This window comes from Topomyia yanbarensis, chromosome 2 (assembly GCF_030247195.1).
Source record: "Topomyia yanbarensis strain Yona2022 chromosome 2, ASM3024719v1, whole genome shotgun sequence".
Lineage (NCBI taxonomy): Eukaryota > Metazoa > Arthropoda > Insecta > Diptera > Culicidae > Topomyia > Topomyia yanbarensis.
Window position 1 is genome coordinate 34,937,854 of NC_080671.1, and position 17,407 is coordinate 34,955,260.

Here is a 17,407-nt window from a genome sequence, read left to right on the forward strand (position 1 = left end):
AAAGTATGACCACGCAATACTTTTGGAACTTTTGAAGTTAATATGAGTAAGAGATGGCAAACTTGTAGTAAAATTCGATATGTAGGCAGAGACCCTCTTTCGAACAACTCGAGTGTTGCTCAAGGAAGTGATTATGATCCATTCTTGTTCACACTATACAATAATGATCTAGCTACAATCTACTATCTGGGTATCGTATATTTTACGCTGATAGCGTTAAATTATGCATGATCGTGAAATGCATCGGGGATTGCTTAGCTTTGCAACAGCACTTGGACACTTTTAATGACTAGTGCTTTATATTGTACATCTAATTCAAAAGATATGGGTTTCTTATGCCAATTTGAGGAGATTTGATGTTTCAACCAGTTAGGTCAGATAACAAAGAATACACAAAGAAATAAAGGAATGAGTAAACAGCATGTTTATTGAAAATATCCGTATTTTATTCGTTTATCCCCTTTTGAGTTATAGTTCTTTATGTAACAAATGACTCTTTGTGTTTAACAAAATCCCTACCTATGGTAAAATTGGTATGTATGTACATAGATTGTTAACTGACGATGCCTGCATTCTTCGCCATGCCGTAGAACATTGAATTCTTATCGGCTAGCAAGGTTTGTGGTGCGTCACATTCAGCCACGAGTCCCTTATCCAGTACCAACACACGATCCGAATCGAGGATTGTGTTCAAACGGTGGGCAATTGTTAGGATTGTACAATCGGCAAATTCCGTACGAATGGTTTTCTGTTGGTTAATACAGTTTATAGGTATTAGTAATTAAAAGATTAATTCTTTCTCTGACATACCTGAATAAGATCATCCGTCTCCAAATCAACAGCCGCCGTCGCTTCATCCAGAACCAGTACTTTAGTTTTCCGTAGAACCGCTCGAGCTAAACAAACCAGTTGTCGCTGGCCAACGGAAAGATTTTCGCCATTCTCAGCAATCTCGTGCTCCAATCCAGCCGGTAAACCTTTCACGAAGATCTTCAGGTGTGATAACTCTAAAGCTTTCCAGACCTGATCATCGCTGAAGCTTCCGAATGGATCGATGTTCATTCGTAGGCTTCCAGAGAATAAAACTGGATCTTGCGGAATGATTGTCAACCGACCTCGTACCTGATGCAGACCGATCTTGGCAATGTCTACGCCATCGATTATGATCTCACCTCCGGCAGCTTCCACAATTCTGGAAATATTCAAATTTGTTTATGAAATCAAAATGATTTAGCAAATATATACTAACCTGAACAATCCCAGTGTTAAGCTTGACTTTCCTGCGCCAGTCCGTCCAACGATACCAATTTTCTCGCCACCTTTAACTTGTAGTGATATCCCTCTGATAACCAGCTCCAATCCTTCCCGGTAGCGAATCTTCAAATCCTTGAATTCTACCATTCCCTCAGTCGGCCAGCTCTTACTGACCGATCCCTTCTGCCATTCAGCCTCCCGTGGCAGCTCCGTGTACTCTTCCAGCCGTTCAACCGCCACGATATTCGTCTCAACTTCAGCCGTCATTCTGACCATGAAACTCAAGGTAGCGGAAATCTGCAGGGCATACGAAATGGAAAGTCCAACCGTTGCTGGACCAATCGTTTCCTTAGCCAAAACGGCAAATAAGGCAGCGAACAGCACCACCAAACTACCAACAATCTCCAGCCGAACTGAAAGCCAACGGTTCGCTAAAATTGTGGGATAAGATACTTTCTGGTTGTAATCAACTTTGTCTTCGGATTCCAACGTAAACCGGTTCTGTTCATTGTACGCTCGAATAGTGGACTGTCCGTTTATGCTTTCTCCGAAATGGGAATAGATCGGACTACGGGTAACTGATTCCAGTCGCTTCAACTGCCGCGACGTCTCTATGTAGATCTTCTGGATAAAATAGTAAATTATGGCTAGCGGAGGCACGACTGCCAGGAAGATGGGCGTTGAGATACCAATGACGACAAACACTCCGATCACGGAAAGAAAGAAGTACAGCCACGCACGAATCGTTGCCGGTAGAACATTGTCCATGACATCGACGTCTTTCGAAAAGCGGTTAATGATTCGTCCGAGCGGAGTGGTATCGAAAAAGGACATAGGCATTCGCATCGAACTTTCCAATAGCTTATCATGCAACTCCTTCGCTGCCTTCAGACAACCCAAACCCAGAGCTACGGAGCTGATGAAGAGCGCGATCGATTGAAAACCACCCAATGCACCGTAGACTCCAAGGTACATATCTCGCACCGAAGTATCGGTGATCGCTTTCGGATCTTCCGACCAATCCGTCAACCAAAGGCTTGAGTATATTCCAGCTCCTTGTGTGAGAATGCTGAAGACTATCGACCAAAATCCCAGCGATAAACCAATGGCTTTGATGTACTTCAGGTAGACGGCTAACGTAACGGATCCGGTAGCAGATTCCTCCTTCTCAATCAATGTTGAATTATCAACTGGAGCTACTACCTTGGTTTGTTTTTCAGCGCCAACGCTTGCCCTCGACTCTTGCCGGCTAATTCGCTTTTTAGGATTTCGTTCATCGGATTGGTTGGACTGAGTTGAGATCGCACGTTCAACAATTTTTCTAGTTGATTCGTCTTTCAGTACTTCTTGCAGCAACTGTAACTCTGGAATTAGACGCGAATGTAACAGTTCGAAGTCTTTGAATTCGAATTATACAATACCTTCGTCTTCTTCGTCCAACTCTTGAATGTGCTGAGTCAGAAACTCGGCAAACGCTCCCTTCTGATCCAATAGCTGCTGATAGGACCCGCTCTCCGATATTTCTCCATCTTTGACCACGATAATTTCCTCCACGAATGGTAGAAACGAAATGCCGTGCGTAACCAACAGCCTAGACCTGCCAACCAGCATTCCCTGCGGTCCGATCACCTTCTCGAAAATGTGCTTGCCAACGTGAGCATCAACCGCACTCAACGGATCATCGAACAGATAAATGTCGGCATCGGCGTAGACGGCCCGTGCTAAGGCAACTCGCTGCTTCTGTCCACCGGATAGATTGATACCCTTTTCGCCGATTTCCGTTGCATCCCCTGCCGGAAGCATATCTAGATCCGGTAGAAGAGCACAGCCCTGAATAACTCTATCATACTTCTGTTTATCTAGCGCTTTCCCGAATAGGATATTCTCCCGTAGCGTTGCATTCTGGATCCATGCCTGTTGAGGAACATAAGCAATTGATCCGTCAGTATTCACCGTCCCGTTCAGCTTCTCCATCTCTCCGAGTAAGGCGGAAATCAGTGAGCTTTTACCTGTTCCAACACTTCCAACCACTGCAGATAACTGACCTTTCCTCAACGACATATGAATGTTCTTTAGTGTGGGAGCCTCATCCCCCCAGGAAAATGTTCCATCCTTGATCGATAGCGCATTATCACTCTTATTATGAGTCACATTGTTAGGATCCAACTCGGCACTGTTCATAAATTTGTCGATACGCTTGATGGAAACCCAAGCCTGCATCGAGAAGGTTACCATCATCGGCAGCCAACCCAGAGGAAACCGTAGAATGTTGAACAGTGCCAGCGACACGAACGCAGTCTGTGGATCCAAATGATTATTCTCGTCCATCAGAACGTAAACTGCAAACGAGACTAAGGTAACCAAAAAAGGAGCCATCGTGAAGGTGAAGTAAACACCCGCTCCGTAGTATGCAGTTTTCTTGAGAATCCCGATTTCCTTGTCACGAACATCCAGGATCGAATCCTGAAAGCTCTTCTCCCAAGCGTATAGCTTCAACACTTTGATTCCTCCGAGAATCTCACTCATCTTCTTCACGCGATCATCCTTGATCTTCATCTGCTCCACCTGTAGATCTCGTAACTGGATTGCCAGCACTCCGGATATCGGAGTCATCAAAATCATTACGGCTAGACCAGCAAAAACTGCTACACCTAGGATTTCATACAGCAGATAGATACAAAGCGCAATGATCAGTGGACCAGACCATAGAATGTGAAGATAAGAGACGAGTTCAAAAAATCGCTGCGCATCTACTGCCATCAAGTTCACGATCTCTCCAACGGTAGTATCTTTCTTGGCCGAACTAGATATCCGTAGTGCCTTCCGGTAGATACCACTGATCAATCCAGTTCGAATGCGGAATCCGGTTAGAAATGTGTTGTAAAAGTACTGCGCATTCAGCAAAGCGATCAACATGGATGTAGCGAATAGGCCGAACGTTAATATAATACCCTGCCATTCCGGTCCGCTTAGGGCGACCCAAGCCATCAATTCCCTACAAATAGATGATTACAAAAAATTATAATGGAAACTCCGTCAATAAACTTACTGCATTAAATAAGGTGAAGCAAACTGTAGTCCGGAAATTACTAGTTGAAATATCCCCGCAAACCAAAATGGGCCACCATAAGCTTTGACGATTGCTGGCAAAACAGATCCATTGGTCTGTCCGTACGGTTTGAACTCACTCGTTGGCTTCCCTGTCTTCTTTTCAACTGCCACCTGCTTTCTATATCCTTTCTCTACACTTTCGTTCCAGTACTTGTCAAACGGCGGTACCAACTCTTTCGACGCATCCTGAGGATTTATTTCGTACATGTCATCCATGGTCAGCGGATTTCGGAAGCCTCTCCACGTATACGAGTCAAAGTAGAAAAAGAACAGTCGAACGAAGAAGCTTGATCGTAGTTCCGGGTTTGGGTTTTTAGCTTCCGGATAATCACTGTAGACTGGTTCCTGATCCGGGAACAACTCCATCACCAGTATGAGACAGATGAAGGAAAACTGAACGATATAACTGATGTATTGATACTCCCAGAAGTTTACTGTATCGCCGGAAACGTCTCCGCGAGCTTCCTTGTTCTGAACTTCCGTTCGCAATTGAAAAATACCGAGGAACATTCGCATGAACCAGAAGACGAATAAAGTGCCTGAACTTCGGATGCCATACTTCCGTTGGTAAAAGTACAATAGAAGAACCGCAATCTGCAATTGTATAGAAATTCCATTACTGATCCCTATTCGAAAGTCACTTCCGAACCTACATAAGCGATGGCATTGAGAACCGCAGTCGCTATCTGCACGTCGAATAAACCCTGCTCTTCTTTATAGGTCACGACCATACCAAGATCTATCCAGCTCATGCACATCAGGATGAAGGTGATCAGCATCTTCGACAGGTTGTACCAATTCCACGGGATGTCCCGAAACCGGGACGTGCCATACTTGTGAATTTCGTAGATGGAAAAGATGAACAGAAATAGACAGGGTACCCACTGGAAGATGACTCGCTGGAAGCAGAAGGTCAGATCCGGGTCACTCTCGCGCCATTCCAGCTGTCCGTCCTGTTTGGGTGAAGGAGTAATGTTTAGGTATCTGTGGATGTTTCTGTTTATGGATAAATTTTTATGTATGGAAATATCGTTAACATAGGACCAATAAAAGGATACTTTATTATTTACCAGGGAGAAAACTAGGCAAAATCCCTTTAGAACGTGAAGTGCACAATAAATTTAACTTAATAAATCGTGGATTCTGTTCCGACTTCGTCTCATCATCAGTGATACGAAATTTCATTTTCAACTGCCAACTTTCAATTGCGCATTCGAAATTCAAATGCAAAGACTCCCTCAACCATTCACTTTTAAGTTAGTGGGATTTCCATGTAATTTTGAAGGAACACTTCATCATTCCTGCATTGAATGCGGCGGACTGTACCCTTGTAATGTCTATAGCATCCACAACATCAAGGTACAATGTTCGAGAGTGCACTTCACTAAAAACACACTTAACTTTAATTATACCTTTTGTTAACAATACTTTGGACAACATTAACATTTCATAAAATACTGACAATGATGCATTGCATTTGTACCTCATAGCAGGCGAATTCTCAGCTGTGACAGGTCGCTATTTCTTCTCCATCACCAATATGGAAGTTATTTGAAAGGGGGCGGTCAGTAGCAGAAATTGACGATTACCGCCATTTTTAAATCCAATATGGCGACTTCCGGTTACCAGAATATAGTGAGAACCACTATCAATATGGATATCTTTTGAAAGAAAGTGGTCAGAAGACATCGAAAATTGACGATCGGCGCCATTTTGAAATTCAAGACTGCTTCTTCCGGTTACCATAAAATAACGAGATCCACCATCAATGTGCGTCTCATTTGCAAGGAGGTGGTCAGTAGACATCGGAAATTCATGATGAGCGCCATTTTGAAATTCAAGATGGCGACTTTCGGTTATTGCAAAACAGTGAGAACCATCATCGGTAGAGGTGTCATTTGGAAAGGACTGGTCAGTACTGGTAGGGGTACAATTTCTTCGAACCCGACCCGAACCCGAGAGCATGAATATTTAAAAACCCGAACCCGACCCGAGCCCGAACATTTTAAAACTTAAAAACCCGAACCCGACCCGTACCCGAGAATGAAAATTTTGTAAAACCCGAACCCGACCCGACCCCAGAATTTTAAAATTTGAAAACCCGAACCCGACCCGAACCTGGAAATTTAAAATTTGAGAAGCCCGATCCGAATCCAACTTGCTAATACGGAGAATCTCGAAGATTTTTAATTCTAGGTACCCGAGCTGAACTCATCTAAGAATAATAGAATCACTCGAATCTGAAGTAGCACCATAAGCATTGAGTTGTATCTGCAATATGGTAAAACCAATGACTGCCGAGTAGAATCCGCATTTATATTTACTATTATTAAACGTCGTATCTGTAATGTTCTGAGAAACTTATAAATCGTCGATATCTTAACCGGAAATTAAGTTAAATCGGCAGCTAACTCATAGGGAAACAAAAAGCTAGGAAACAACCTTGCCCGTCGTACTTAACCAAAATTTCTAATTTTTTTTATCAGAAGCCATTCCAGCAAGGCAGTTTCGTATAATTTATTACATGATTTAAATTAAGCTATAGCAATTGGCAATTCGTATTCGACAGTTTACATGACGTCACCTACGTTACTGGTTGGAACGGTCAAACCTGTATCGAAGGGTATCAATCAAGATTTTCAGACGTGTTCTTAATGTCCTATCATTAGCGTTAGGACGATCTATGATTGGGTATCTAAGTTATTTTATGCTTTAGATTATACGGTAAGCGCGTCAATAGAGATGCTTCGGCATCTCCAATGGAGCTCTCGGAACGACTCCATACTTTTAAAAATCCGTTAATGGCTTCAACAGAACACACATAATTTTTGCGATCAATTCCATAGTTCGTGGAAATTCATGTATTTTCATGAAGGAATCCGGATCATGCAACGGCTCAGCCCGGTAACAATCTGACAGAAAGTGCTTGTTTGATATATGTACCACTGATTTGATAGTGGTGCTATCATACCATCACCATATGAGTGTCATGAACAACGAAACCTGGCGGAAGTGAAGCTAGGTTTAGGTCTTATGGAACAAAGACAGTCTCTAGAAAATAAATTTGGCCTAAACAATCTGCTTTTAAAAAAATAATGTTCCCTTTTTAAATTTGAGCAGCCATAGTGACACCAAAGTACCACCGAATTTGTGAGTTCAAATCCTTATTTTTCCGTTACAGTTTATTTTAATTGCAAGCAAACTTTATCTAAAACCAATTTGATTATTAAACTTCCGTTAAAGCAAGTACAACCTATTTGTTTCATTTGACCAACTTAACAGCACTCGCTTGAAGTTTGTTTGGGGTACAAATGTACCCCACAAAACCGTTTGCGTTAGTGTTTTGTCAAGAAGTTTTGAACTGGTTGATGATCCGTCAGGATTTACCATTCGCCCTCGTGAAATAGTTCACGAAATCATAGAATATTACATGTGAACTGGTTCATGATTCCTAGTATAATAGTCACGACATATCATTCGTGCTCGTGAAATAGTTCACAAAATCATCAAATATTATTATCATTGATCATTGGGGCTGGTATAGCGTAGTTTTTAAATCGATTACCTTGCACGCAGCTCACCTAGGTTCAATTCCAACTCCGCAAGTAGGGCTTGAGTTTTTTCTACAGAGATGTTTATAACCGAAAAAAAAGTTCCTAAAGTTCAAACTTCCATAATCGAAATCAGAGAGATGGGTGGGTAATTTCTGATGATCTGCAACCAAATCACGTTTGAATGCAAAAATTTTCAAATGATTCCTTATTATAATTATGGCAAAAAATTATTTTCCTTCTTTTCAAATCTGCAACATTCTTTGAAAATATTGTTGATATGTTATTGATGAAAAGCTTAAAATGCGTGTGGCAACACTGACCACTAAATGGATGGTGGGGGAAAGACGCATATTTGTTTTGGTTATGCTAGCATTAGTAGCAGAAAGGAATGAAAATGCACATGGCAAGAAACCAAGTGTAGTAGTGCGTATTCCCGCGAATCGGTTTTTCTTACCATCCATATGACTGTCGTATTAGCAGCTGGTATAAGCAGCAGTAGCGAAGAATTATTCGCAACCATGGCCTGTAGTGAAAACAATTTAATTCTTTATGCCAAATGGGCAGGCTACCGAATGAAATCAGTTCACTTCCATCGAGAAAGAGGGCTAATTAGTTTTCTTTGGAAAACTGATTAGCCCTTATCAACGCTAATTTCATTTACTTTACCAACTATTATTTTTATTTCCGTCGGGTCGAAATTAGCATACATACACGGTAAACCCCGACTTTTAATCATCTGACTTAAGCTCATTCCTGATTGGTTCCCGCTAATTACTTGCACAAACCTTGAGCGTACCCTACACGAGCAGAAATATTGACAATAAACCATTTGTTGGTCAATATATTGATAGTGTGAGAGGATTTTCAAAATATTGATGCCATAGAATTCAAATCGGATTGACATTTAGAAGTAGTCTCATCAATATTCTTATAAACAATATTCTTGTCTCGTGCAGGGTCCGCTTTGAACAGTTTTTGTTCGAAGCTCCTCCTCTTTCTCGATGGAATTGAACTGATTTCATTCGATAGCCTGCCCATTTGGCTTCGAACGCAAACCGCAACCGCCTGCGCAACTTAAAAAGCAAACTTTTTTTCCGAAATAACGAAAAAACCGTCCTTTTCAGGGCGACTATTTTCTTCGCATAAAGAATTAAATTGTTTTCACTACGGGCCATGGTTGCGAATAATTCTTCGCTACTGCTGCTTATACTAGCTGCTAATACGACAGTCATATGGATGCACAGTGGTCAAAATGTGTAAATTCATGCCTTTAATTATTTAGCGGAAAAACTATAAGGTTCTATGTTTTGGTGACTTCGGAAAAGTTGTTGGAGCTACCAAGGCGAATTTTCGGAAGTAGACAGCCATGTTCCAAAAAACAGTGTAAAGACATTTCTGAAATCTAACTTTTTACTGTTAGCAGATAGTCAGTTTCAGTCTTCGGCAAAGTTGAGAATATTATTTTTAGCAAATCTTTCACAAGAACTGACTCTCTAACTATAGCCGTTCCAATGTTATGCGATGTTTTCATGAGGACCCCCTTCAAAATTGGTTTTTTTCATGATAACTCTTGTCGTATTCATTTCTCCACAAATATGTGCTCCGAAATGTTTTGGATATTACGAAAATGCACAACTTTGTTGAATATTTCAAGACGATATTATGTTTTTGGAGAGAGTTAGAGCTTTTTTTATGATTAATATTATCAAACTTCATAGCCAGTTTTCTCAAAAAGTTGCAAAAATATGCAGATGAAATATTGTTATTTTGAAACTATCATAAATTCCCTACAAAATCCTGAAGGAATGGTTTGTATCCGATAGTATCCTAAGCTGTTATGATCGAATGAAATTTTGAGTAGGGTGATGAGCCCATTATCACTATGTTTCTATTATCACGCTACCCATTTGAAGCCGTTGGTTAGAGCAGTATCTGCCATCTTTGTTTATCGCATTGAGTCAAATGGTAGCGCAACAATAGGGGCACTCGATTCGTGTTTTCGTTGCGCTCAAACACGAGAATTTCACTGTTTTCAGCGCATGAATGATATTATCTTGGTACTTAACAACGAAGCAAATCTGTTACGCAATTAAAGAAAATTTTTAAAACAAAGGAACCTGAGTTATAAATCAAATTAGTTTTCAAATGCTGAAAAAATCACTTACATTTTCTGATCACGCGGTGCGGTGTAATTAATTTGAATTATGTATTCAAATATTGCGGGTAAGTGCAAACTGATGGTTACCATGAATATTTGTTTAGTTTATTGTAATCTGTGAAAGCAACGCAACATTTCATTTAGGCAATTTCGTTATCTGTTATTGATTAGACGTTTTCTTTCTATTCTCTGCTCGTACATTTGTCGCTGTTATTTAATGTTCTGTGAATTAGACATTTCAATATAACATATTAATATTTCAAATACCCTGATGTATCTGTTTGTTATTCAACATAAATTTTCTTTTTTTGTGTAGTCGAAATCAGTAAACGTCAGCTGTTTCAGCTTTGGAAAAAAAACCAAAGGCGATCATAGTAAATAATTACATGAAATCTGCCAGGCAATTTTCAAAGCTTATCGCATAGTTCCTGATGATATGCCATATGTTGCAAGCGAAACTGAAAGAATTGCCTCGACTGTCTGCAAATATTTCAATAAGTTATGGCTTAGATATCATCGAAGTGAATCTATTGTTCTAAAATACAATACTGATTCAGACTACCCGGATACATTTTAAGTAAAATAAATACAAAGCCTATTGAAACTTGTCGAGGAAGAAAAACTCTGCCCTTTTTGGAAAGCACCGACAAAGTGAAGCGCATCAAAACATTCCTCTGATGAGTTAGCTTTTACGGCACAGATGAAACTTCGAGAGTTAGGGGATTTAACAGCAGCTTTGGTTGTTAAAGAGGCAAAGCAAACAACTCTCACTCGGGCTTCTAAAATACAACGTTCGTGAAAGAAAGCACAAGAAAGAGTTATATAAAAATTCAGAAAGGTGCAAAAGTACGAAATGTTAATATATACCCATCATACACTAAAGTTATCGCCGAGAAACAAAAATGTTACCCCGATGAATCATCCATAACTGTTACCGAGTTTTCTGTCGAAGTTGACTTAGAGAAGCTTCTTGGTCATACGTCAAACCGCATAGTAGAAACGAACAGCGAAAACTTACAATATTTCTCGGACGATGAACTCCTAAGGATCGAACTGACCGTAAAATGGGGATTTGATGGCAGTTATGTTTATCTTATTTTTGGCAGTTTTTTCTTCTTATTTTTGGCAGTTTATGTTCATCTTATTTTTAAATATTCAATATAACACATAACACGATCGCCCCGATTACTAGCACTTTCATTCGATCATAACATCTTAGGATACTATCGGATACAAACCATTCCTTCAGGATTTTGTAGGGGATTTATGATAGTTTCAAAATAACAATATTTCATCTGCATATTTTTGCAATTTTTTGAGAAAACTGGCTATGAAGTTTGATAATATTATCCATAAAAAAGCTGTAACTCTCTCCAAAAACATAATATCGTCTTGAAATATTCAACAAAGTTGTGCATTTTCGTAATATCCAAAACATTTCGGAGCACATATTTGTGGAGAAATGAATACGACAAGAGTTATCATGAAAAAACCAATTTTGAAGGGGGTCCTCATGAAAACATCGCATAACATTGGAACGGCTATAGTTAGAGAGTCAGTTCTTGTGAAAGATTTGCTAAAAATAATATTCTCAACTTTGCCGAAGACTGAAACTGACTGTCTGCTAACAGTAAAAAGTTAGATTTCAGAAATGTCTTTACACTGTTTTTTGGAACATGGCTGTCTGCTTCCGAAAATCCGCCTTGGTAGCTCCAACAACTTTTCCGAAGTCACCAAAACACAGAACCTTATAGTTTTTCCGCTAAATAATTAAGGGCATGAATTTACACATTTTGACCACTGTGGGATGGTAAGAAAACCTGTTTTACTCCACCTAGTGGTGCAATTGTGCCTTTCTCATTTATCCAAACTACACGGAAAAAAATTGTACCCAAAATCGTGAATAAAGTGCCATGAATCATGGAATAATCACGTTTTTACGTTATGGAAACAGGACCATGAACAAAAATCATGTGTTTCATAATTATGTTCAATTTCCCTTCAATAACGCCCGAATAACGATTATTTTAGTGAAACTATTTGTTTTTGTTTTGTGTCACGGTTTCCGCCAAGCTATTTCTAATGCGATTTCAAGTATGCGAACTATTTCACAAGTATATGTCATAAAACCAAAGGTCAGCTCATGATGATTTTCATAGATTTAGGAGCCTTAGCTCACAAAATCAAAATATTCTTGATATGTTCTCGTGAACTATTTTACGAAATTCAAAATTTTATTAATGAATCCATTCAATGCTCGTGAACTAATTCATGATCTTTATTATATTAGGTACGATCCAATATCCGTGCTCGTGAAAGAATTCCCAAAATTATCAAATATTATTCATATATTCGTGAACTGGTTCATGATGCCTGGTACATGATTTACAATCTATTTTGTGTGCTGATGATATTTAGAAGATATCGCTAATCATTTACAATTTCATGCAACATGATGATGATACGAAATCGTGACCTTTTGTTCATGAATTTATGACTGGCTTTTTTCGTGTACGATTCCATGGCTGGTTATGTTCAATACAATAGTGGAAATGTCTATTACATATTCAGTATGATTTGCACATACATAAAATGGATCGATAGCCACGAACTTGAGAAGCTATGTGTCGTAGCTGAAACACTTGAACCCAGCAGCGGATCCAAAAGGAGGGTTCGGGGGGTCCGGACCCCGCCAACAAGTTTCAACTTGTTAACAAATTTTAAATTAGTTTCAATTTTAAAGTAGTTTCATGCAAATTCGTTGCTGCGGCTTCGAGCAAACACCAATCTCGGTCAGAGTCGAATAATGTTCCATGGTCCTTCAATCTTCAACTCTCTTCCACTTGAACTAAAGCAAATCACGACCATTAATACTTTCAAAATAAGATTGAAGCAATACATTAAAACGAAGATAGTTGATTATATCATATAAGCATATCAACCATTTATTATTTATTATATTTATTATATTTATTATATTTATTATATTTATTATATCATTTAAAAAAAATATTACGTTCTTATCATTGCTGGTTTCCTTTTCTTTTTTGCCATTGTTATATTTTGTTATCATATCAATTAAATCAATTCTAACAATTAAATTATTTTAGTCTGTGAAATAGTTAAATTCTTTTGTTTCATATAATTAGTGCTAGTTAGAGCCCCTTAAAAGGAATCCTTAATTCCACTGTGCGCTCTTTAATAATAAGTTATCTGTTTCATTCCATTGCACCATGTAATTTCCCTTAGTAGTATCCCTCAGCTTGGTAAATTTGTTTTTAGTTGCTTAATATTTTTGTGCTCCGGCTGTCCAGTATTCAAGCTGAGGTCTGTATGTGACCGTGACCAGGTGGCTCCAGACAAGAGCTATTTGGTACGGGGGTGTGTGGTGCGCCATACAAAAAAAAATACAAAAAAAAATTCAAAATCAGTTCAAACCAATTTTTTAAACTGGTTTTACAGACCTACTAGGGAAGTTTATTTAGGATGAAAAAAGAAATTTTCTTCGGTGTAGGGGGGAATTGATGAGGGAATGTGGGTTTAGGGAAGGATGGTGTGTGGGGAATAGATCGGGATTAGGTTGACGATGTTCAGATTGATTGCATAACCTTTCTATATGGGAAATGCAAAAAAGTAAGATGAACTTATAAATATGGGACATCACTTTTTCACTTAAACTACCATAACAAACGAACAAAACGCACCAGGACTTCTAAATTTCGAGAAACATCGTTGATTGAGCTTCAAAACAAACGCTAAAAAATTGATGCAGTTTGTTTGAATAAAAAATAAAAATATTCTGAGAAATTATGGTGAACGTATAAATGTGGGACACACTGTATTTTCCCATGAAACCAATGTCAAAAACTTCAAGCAAAATGGGCGGAGGTCTAAAATTGTCTTGTTTACTTTGCTTTTTGTCACAATAGGAGGCCTTTAAGATTTCAAAAATGATTGTTTTTTATAATGCTCTAATGCGGGTGCAAGGGTGACCATGGGGGGGAGGGGTGATGAACGATGGAGGTGTTAGGGTAAGTGGGGGGAGATACTACACCAAACTGCATATTATACCTTCCATTTGAGACCTGTTTTGAGAGAATCGGTTCGGTCATCTCCGAGTAACAGATGCGCAATTGTTGGTCACACACAGACATACACACATACGAATACATACGTTTTCCGAACTCAACGAAGTGAGTCGAATGGTATAAGAGTGTTGGCCAACAATTTCAAGCAATTTGTAACTCATTTTAACTATTTTTGCATCATCTATACATATATTGATTACCGGTTTATATGGAAATTTCGCATGTGGCCGAATACTTCAACCCGTAATACATAATAATTCAGAACTCCCATTCAAAGGAAATTTAATAGCATTCAATAGGAATATTCTAGCTTTCATTTGAGACTGATTTTGTGAAAATCAAGTCAGACATTTCTGAGAAGAAGATTTAAATTCAGCTCAGGAACATAACCCCTTCTCCGAAGCTTCCGGTTCCACCGAAGTTGTCCAATGTGGTCAACGTGGGTTTGATTGGGCATCCGTGAGCTGAAACTATAAATCCAAACATTTTCGAACACATTTTATGAAGTTTTGCATCTTTTAGATACCATGCTGATTCCGATTTATATGGGAATTTCATGCGTGACCCCACTCTTCAACCAATAACTCCGGAACCGGAAGTCGGAATTCAATGAAATTCAATAGCAGCCTATGGGAACGTTGTACCTTTCATTTGAGACTAAAATTGGTTCAGCCATTCCTGAGTAACCGATGTGCTTATTTTTTGGTCACATACATACATACACACACACTCACTCTCACACACGCACATACGCACACACATACGCACACACATACGCACACACGCACAGACATTTGCCTAACTCGACGAACTGAGACGAATGGTATAAGAGACTCAGCCCTCCGGGCCTCGGTTAAAAAGACGGTTTTCAGAGTGATTGCATAGCCTTTCTATGGGAGAAAGGAAAAAATCGATTCGCGGGAATACGCACTACTACACTTGGTGTCTTGCCATGTGCATTTTCATTCCTTTCTGCTACTAATGCTAGCATAACCAAAACAAATATGCGTCTTTCCCCCACCATCCATTTAGTGGTCAGTGTTGCCACACGTATTTTAAGCTTTTCATCAATAACATATCAACAATATTTTCAAAGAATGTTGCAGATTTGAAAAGAACGAAAATAGTTGGCGAAGAAATTTTAATTTTTTTACCATAATTATAATAAGGAATCATTTGAAAATTTTTGCATTCAAACGTGATTTGGTTGCATATCATTAGATTTAAATTACGGTCCCGTAGTGTAGTCACGACACTCCGGTTATGTCAGAAATTACGCACCCATCTCTCTGATTTCGATTATAGAAGTTTGAACTTAAAGAACTTTTTTTTCGGTTATAAAAATTTCCGTAGAAAAAACTCAAGCACTACGAAACTACTTCGATTGAGTAGAAGAAAATTTCAGTTATTTAACATGATTATTCTTGAAAATCCATATGTGTCATTCCTTTCCTCACTAGGCTTGATACTCTATTTACCACATCCAATGTATGCTTTATCTTCTAGGGATCGCATTTTCGTTGCACGTCGTAACCCTCTTCTTTCACGCTTTACCAAGACGAGGAAGATATGAAATTTATGACCTTGACCATTGTGTACTATGTTTACAAAATAACATCGACTTGAAGTGCTTACAATTCTGCATCAAATACTGAACGGAGCGGTAGTAAATATACTGTTTTAAGTATTGTTTATTTTGGAATTAGCTGCAGTACTGCTGAATGTTTTCATCCACGCTATTATACGTAGTCGGCGAGAGTAGTGAAATGGAGGCGATACAAAAATCTAATGCTAAGATATTGCCTAGACGATAAACTGAATTTTGACAAAATTAGCATGTAATGGATTATCAACCAATCTTATCCCATGTGAACTGGATCAACCAGTTGGGTATGATGTAGATGGAATACTACCTGAACAACATGTGACAGCTCATCGTCAAAATGAGTACTCGAACAATTGCTAACACCAGCTTATTTCTACCAGAAATGAATCGATTAAACACCCGTGCGAACATACAGCCGAATTGCAAGTATAATTGGGCTCTCAGTTGATAAGATAACATATCTTTGATAATCAACCTGAATGACTGGCACTGTTCGAACGAATACAGTCATTCCACTTGTATGTTCTAAAATGCAGTGCACCAAGGTCGAGTACAAGTAGTACAATCCAAACAAACTCCCATCGAATCACGTTTCGCGACACTCGTCACATTATGCTGAACGACATTGATCATAAATAAAAACAGAATTTTTCCTACCCAGAAGGGACCGCCACAAAATTCTTCAAATGTCATCTAGGTTTTTCCAGATTGTAGAATTTTACCACTCAACGAACCACGAACTACGAAACACTCAAAAAACCGGCACCGTTTCGGAACAATTCCACGCGTGACTGAAACTGGACCGAACGTTCGATGCTCCTTTTATAGAACCTCCCCCATGTTATCAATTCACTGCTCGATTCGCTCGCTCGCCGCTCGCGCATCCAGACAATCAGCTGCTCACTGTTTATCTCAATCGATCGACCAAATAGGCTTATCGCAGCCTACGATGCGATATCACTAGTGTCCAATCCAACCGGTGAACAGGATTGCCTATGGGGGTAGTTGAAGTAATCCCATGACTTGATGTCGTCTGCCGTGGGTAATGGTGGGTGCTAATTTTTTGGGGGTTGTAATAAGGGGTGAGTATTGCGAAATGTTATCATTTGACTGATTTTTTTCAGCGATATACGTCGACGAGGGAAACAATGAATCATTTCGATAGTAAACTTTACACCAAGGGGCCTAATTGATATGTTCGATTCTCAAAATGGATGCATTTTGTGGCGAATTACAATTGTCTTTAACCGATCAGATATGGAAGTTATGTCAATAAGCTATGTTTCGTTGTTGGTTGTAAGTTCGTGCGATTTACAGTATATTAATTAATGAAAAACGAAAATTCAAAAACAATCATCACGCTGACTACAGATCACAACATTAGACGACAGGGAAACTGCCCACAACTGTGCTTGACTAGTGACGACCCGTCCCGTTTATTCTCTCAAATTTTGTCAGTTAGATTTTACTCCATAATCAAGTGTTACTCGAGAAATGTACAATCGATTTTGAAAATCAATTCTATCACCAAAATATATTGTTCTTACTACCTATGACATTAGGATAGATAGATATGATAGAATGGTATTAAAATCAGAGTCAAGACACAGAGCTCCCGAAAAATAGTTTCATCGGA

General features: G+C 39.1%; 1 protein-coding gene across 1 annotated transcript; it reads right to left on the reverse strand.

The window, feature by feature from the left end:
- Positions 1-424: 424 nt before the first annotated feature.
- LOC131682568 (multidrug resistance-associated protein 1-like) lies at positions 425-16,551 on the reverse strand. Its single transcript, XM_058964140.1, has 7 exons — positions 16,429-16,551; positions 5,019-5,318; positions 4,304-4,959; positions 2,676-4,249; positions 1,250-2,618; positions 811-1,192; positions 425-748 (listed from the first exon to the last, which is right to left on the reverse strand). Exons 1-7 carry the CDS (start codon positions 16,462-16,464, stop codon positions 554-556), a joined length of 4,512 nt encoding a protein of 1,503 aa, XP_058820123.1. The 5' UTR covers positions 16,465-16,551; the 3' UTR covers positions 425-553.
- Positions 16,552-17,407: the final 856 nt, after the last annotated feature.

Excerpts from the sequence above, each read along its gene's own strand:
- LOC131682568 (XM_058964140.1), bottom strand. The coding sequence starts at position 16,464 with ATGACATTTGAAGAATTTTGTGGCGGTCCCTTCTGG. Across the intron at positions 4,960-5,018 it reads TTCTCAATGCCATCGCTTAT|ATTGCGGTTCTTCTATTGTA; the intron begins GTAGGTTCGGAA and ends ATACAATTGCAG. Across the intron at positions 2,619-2,675 it reads GTTGGACGAAGAAGACGAAG|AGTTACAGTTGCTGCAAGAA; the intron begins GTATTGTATAAT and ends GTCTAATTCCAG.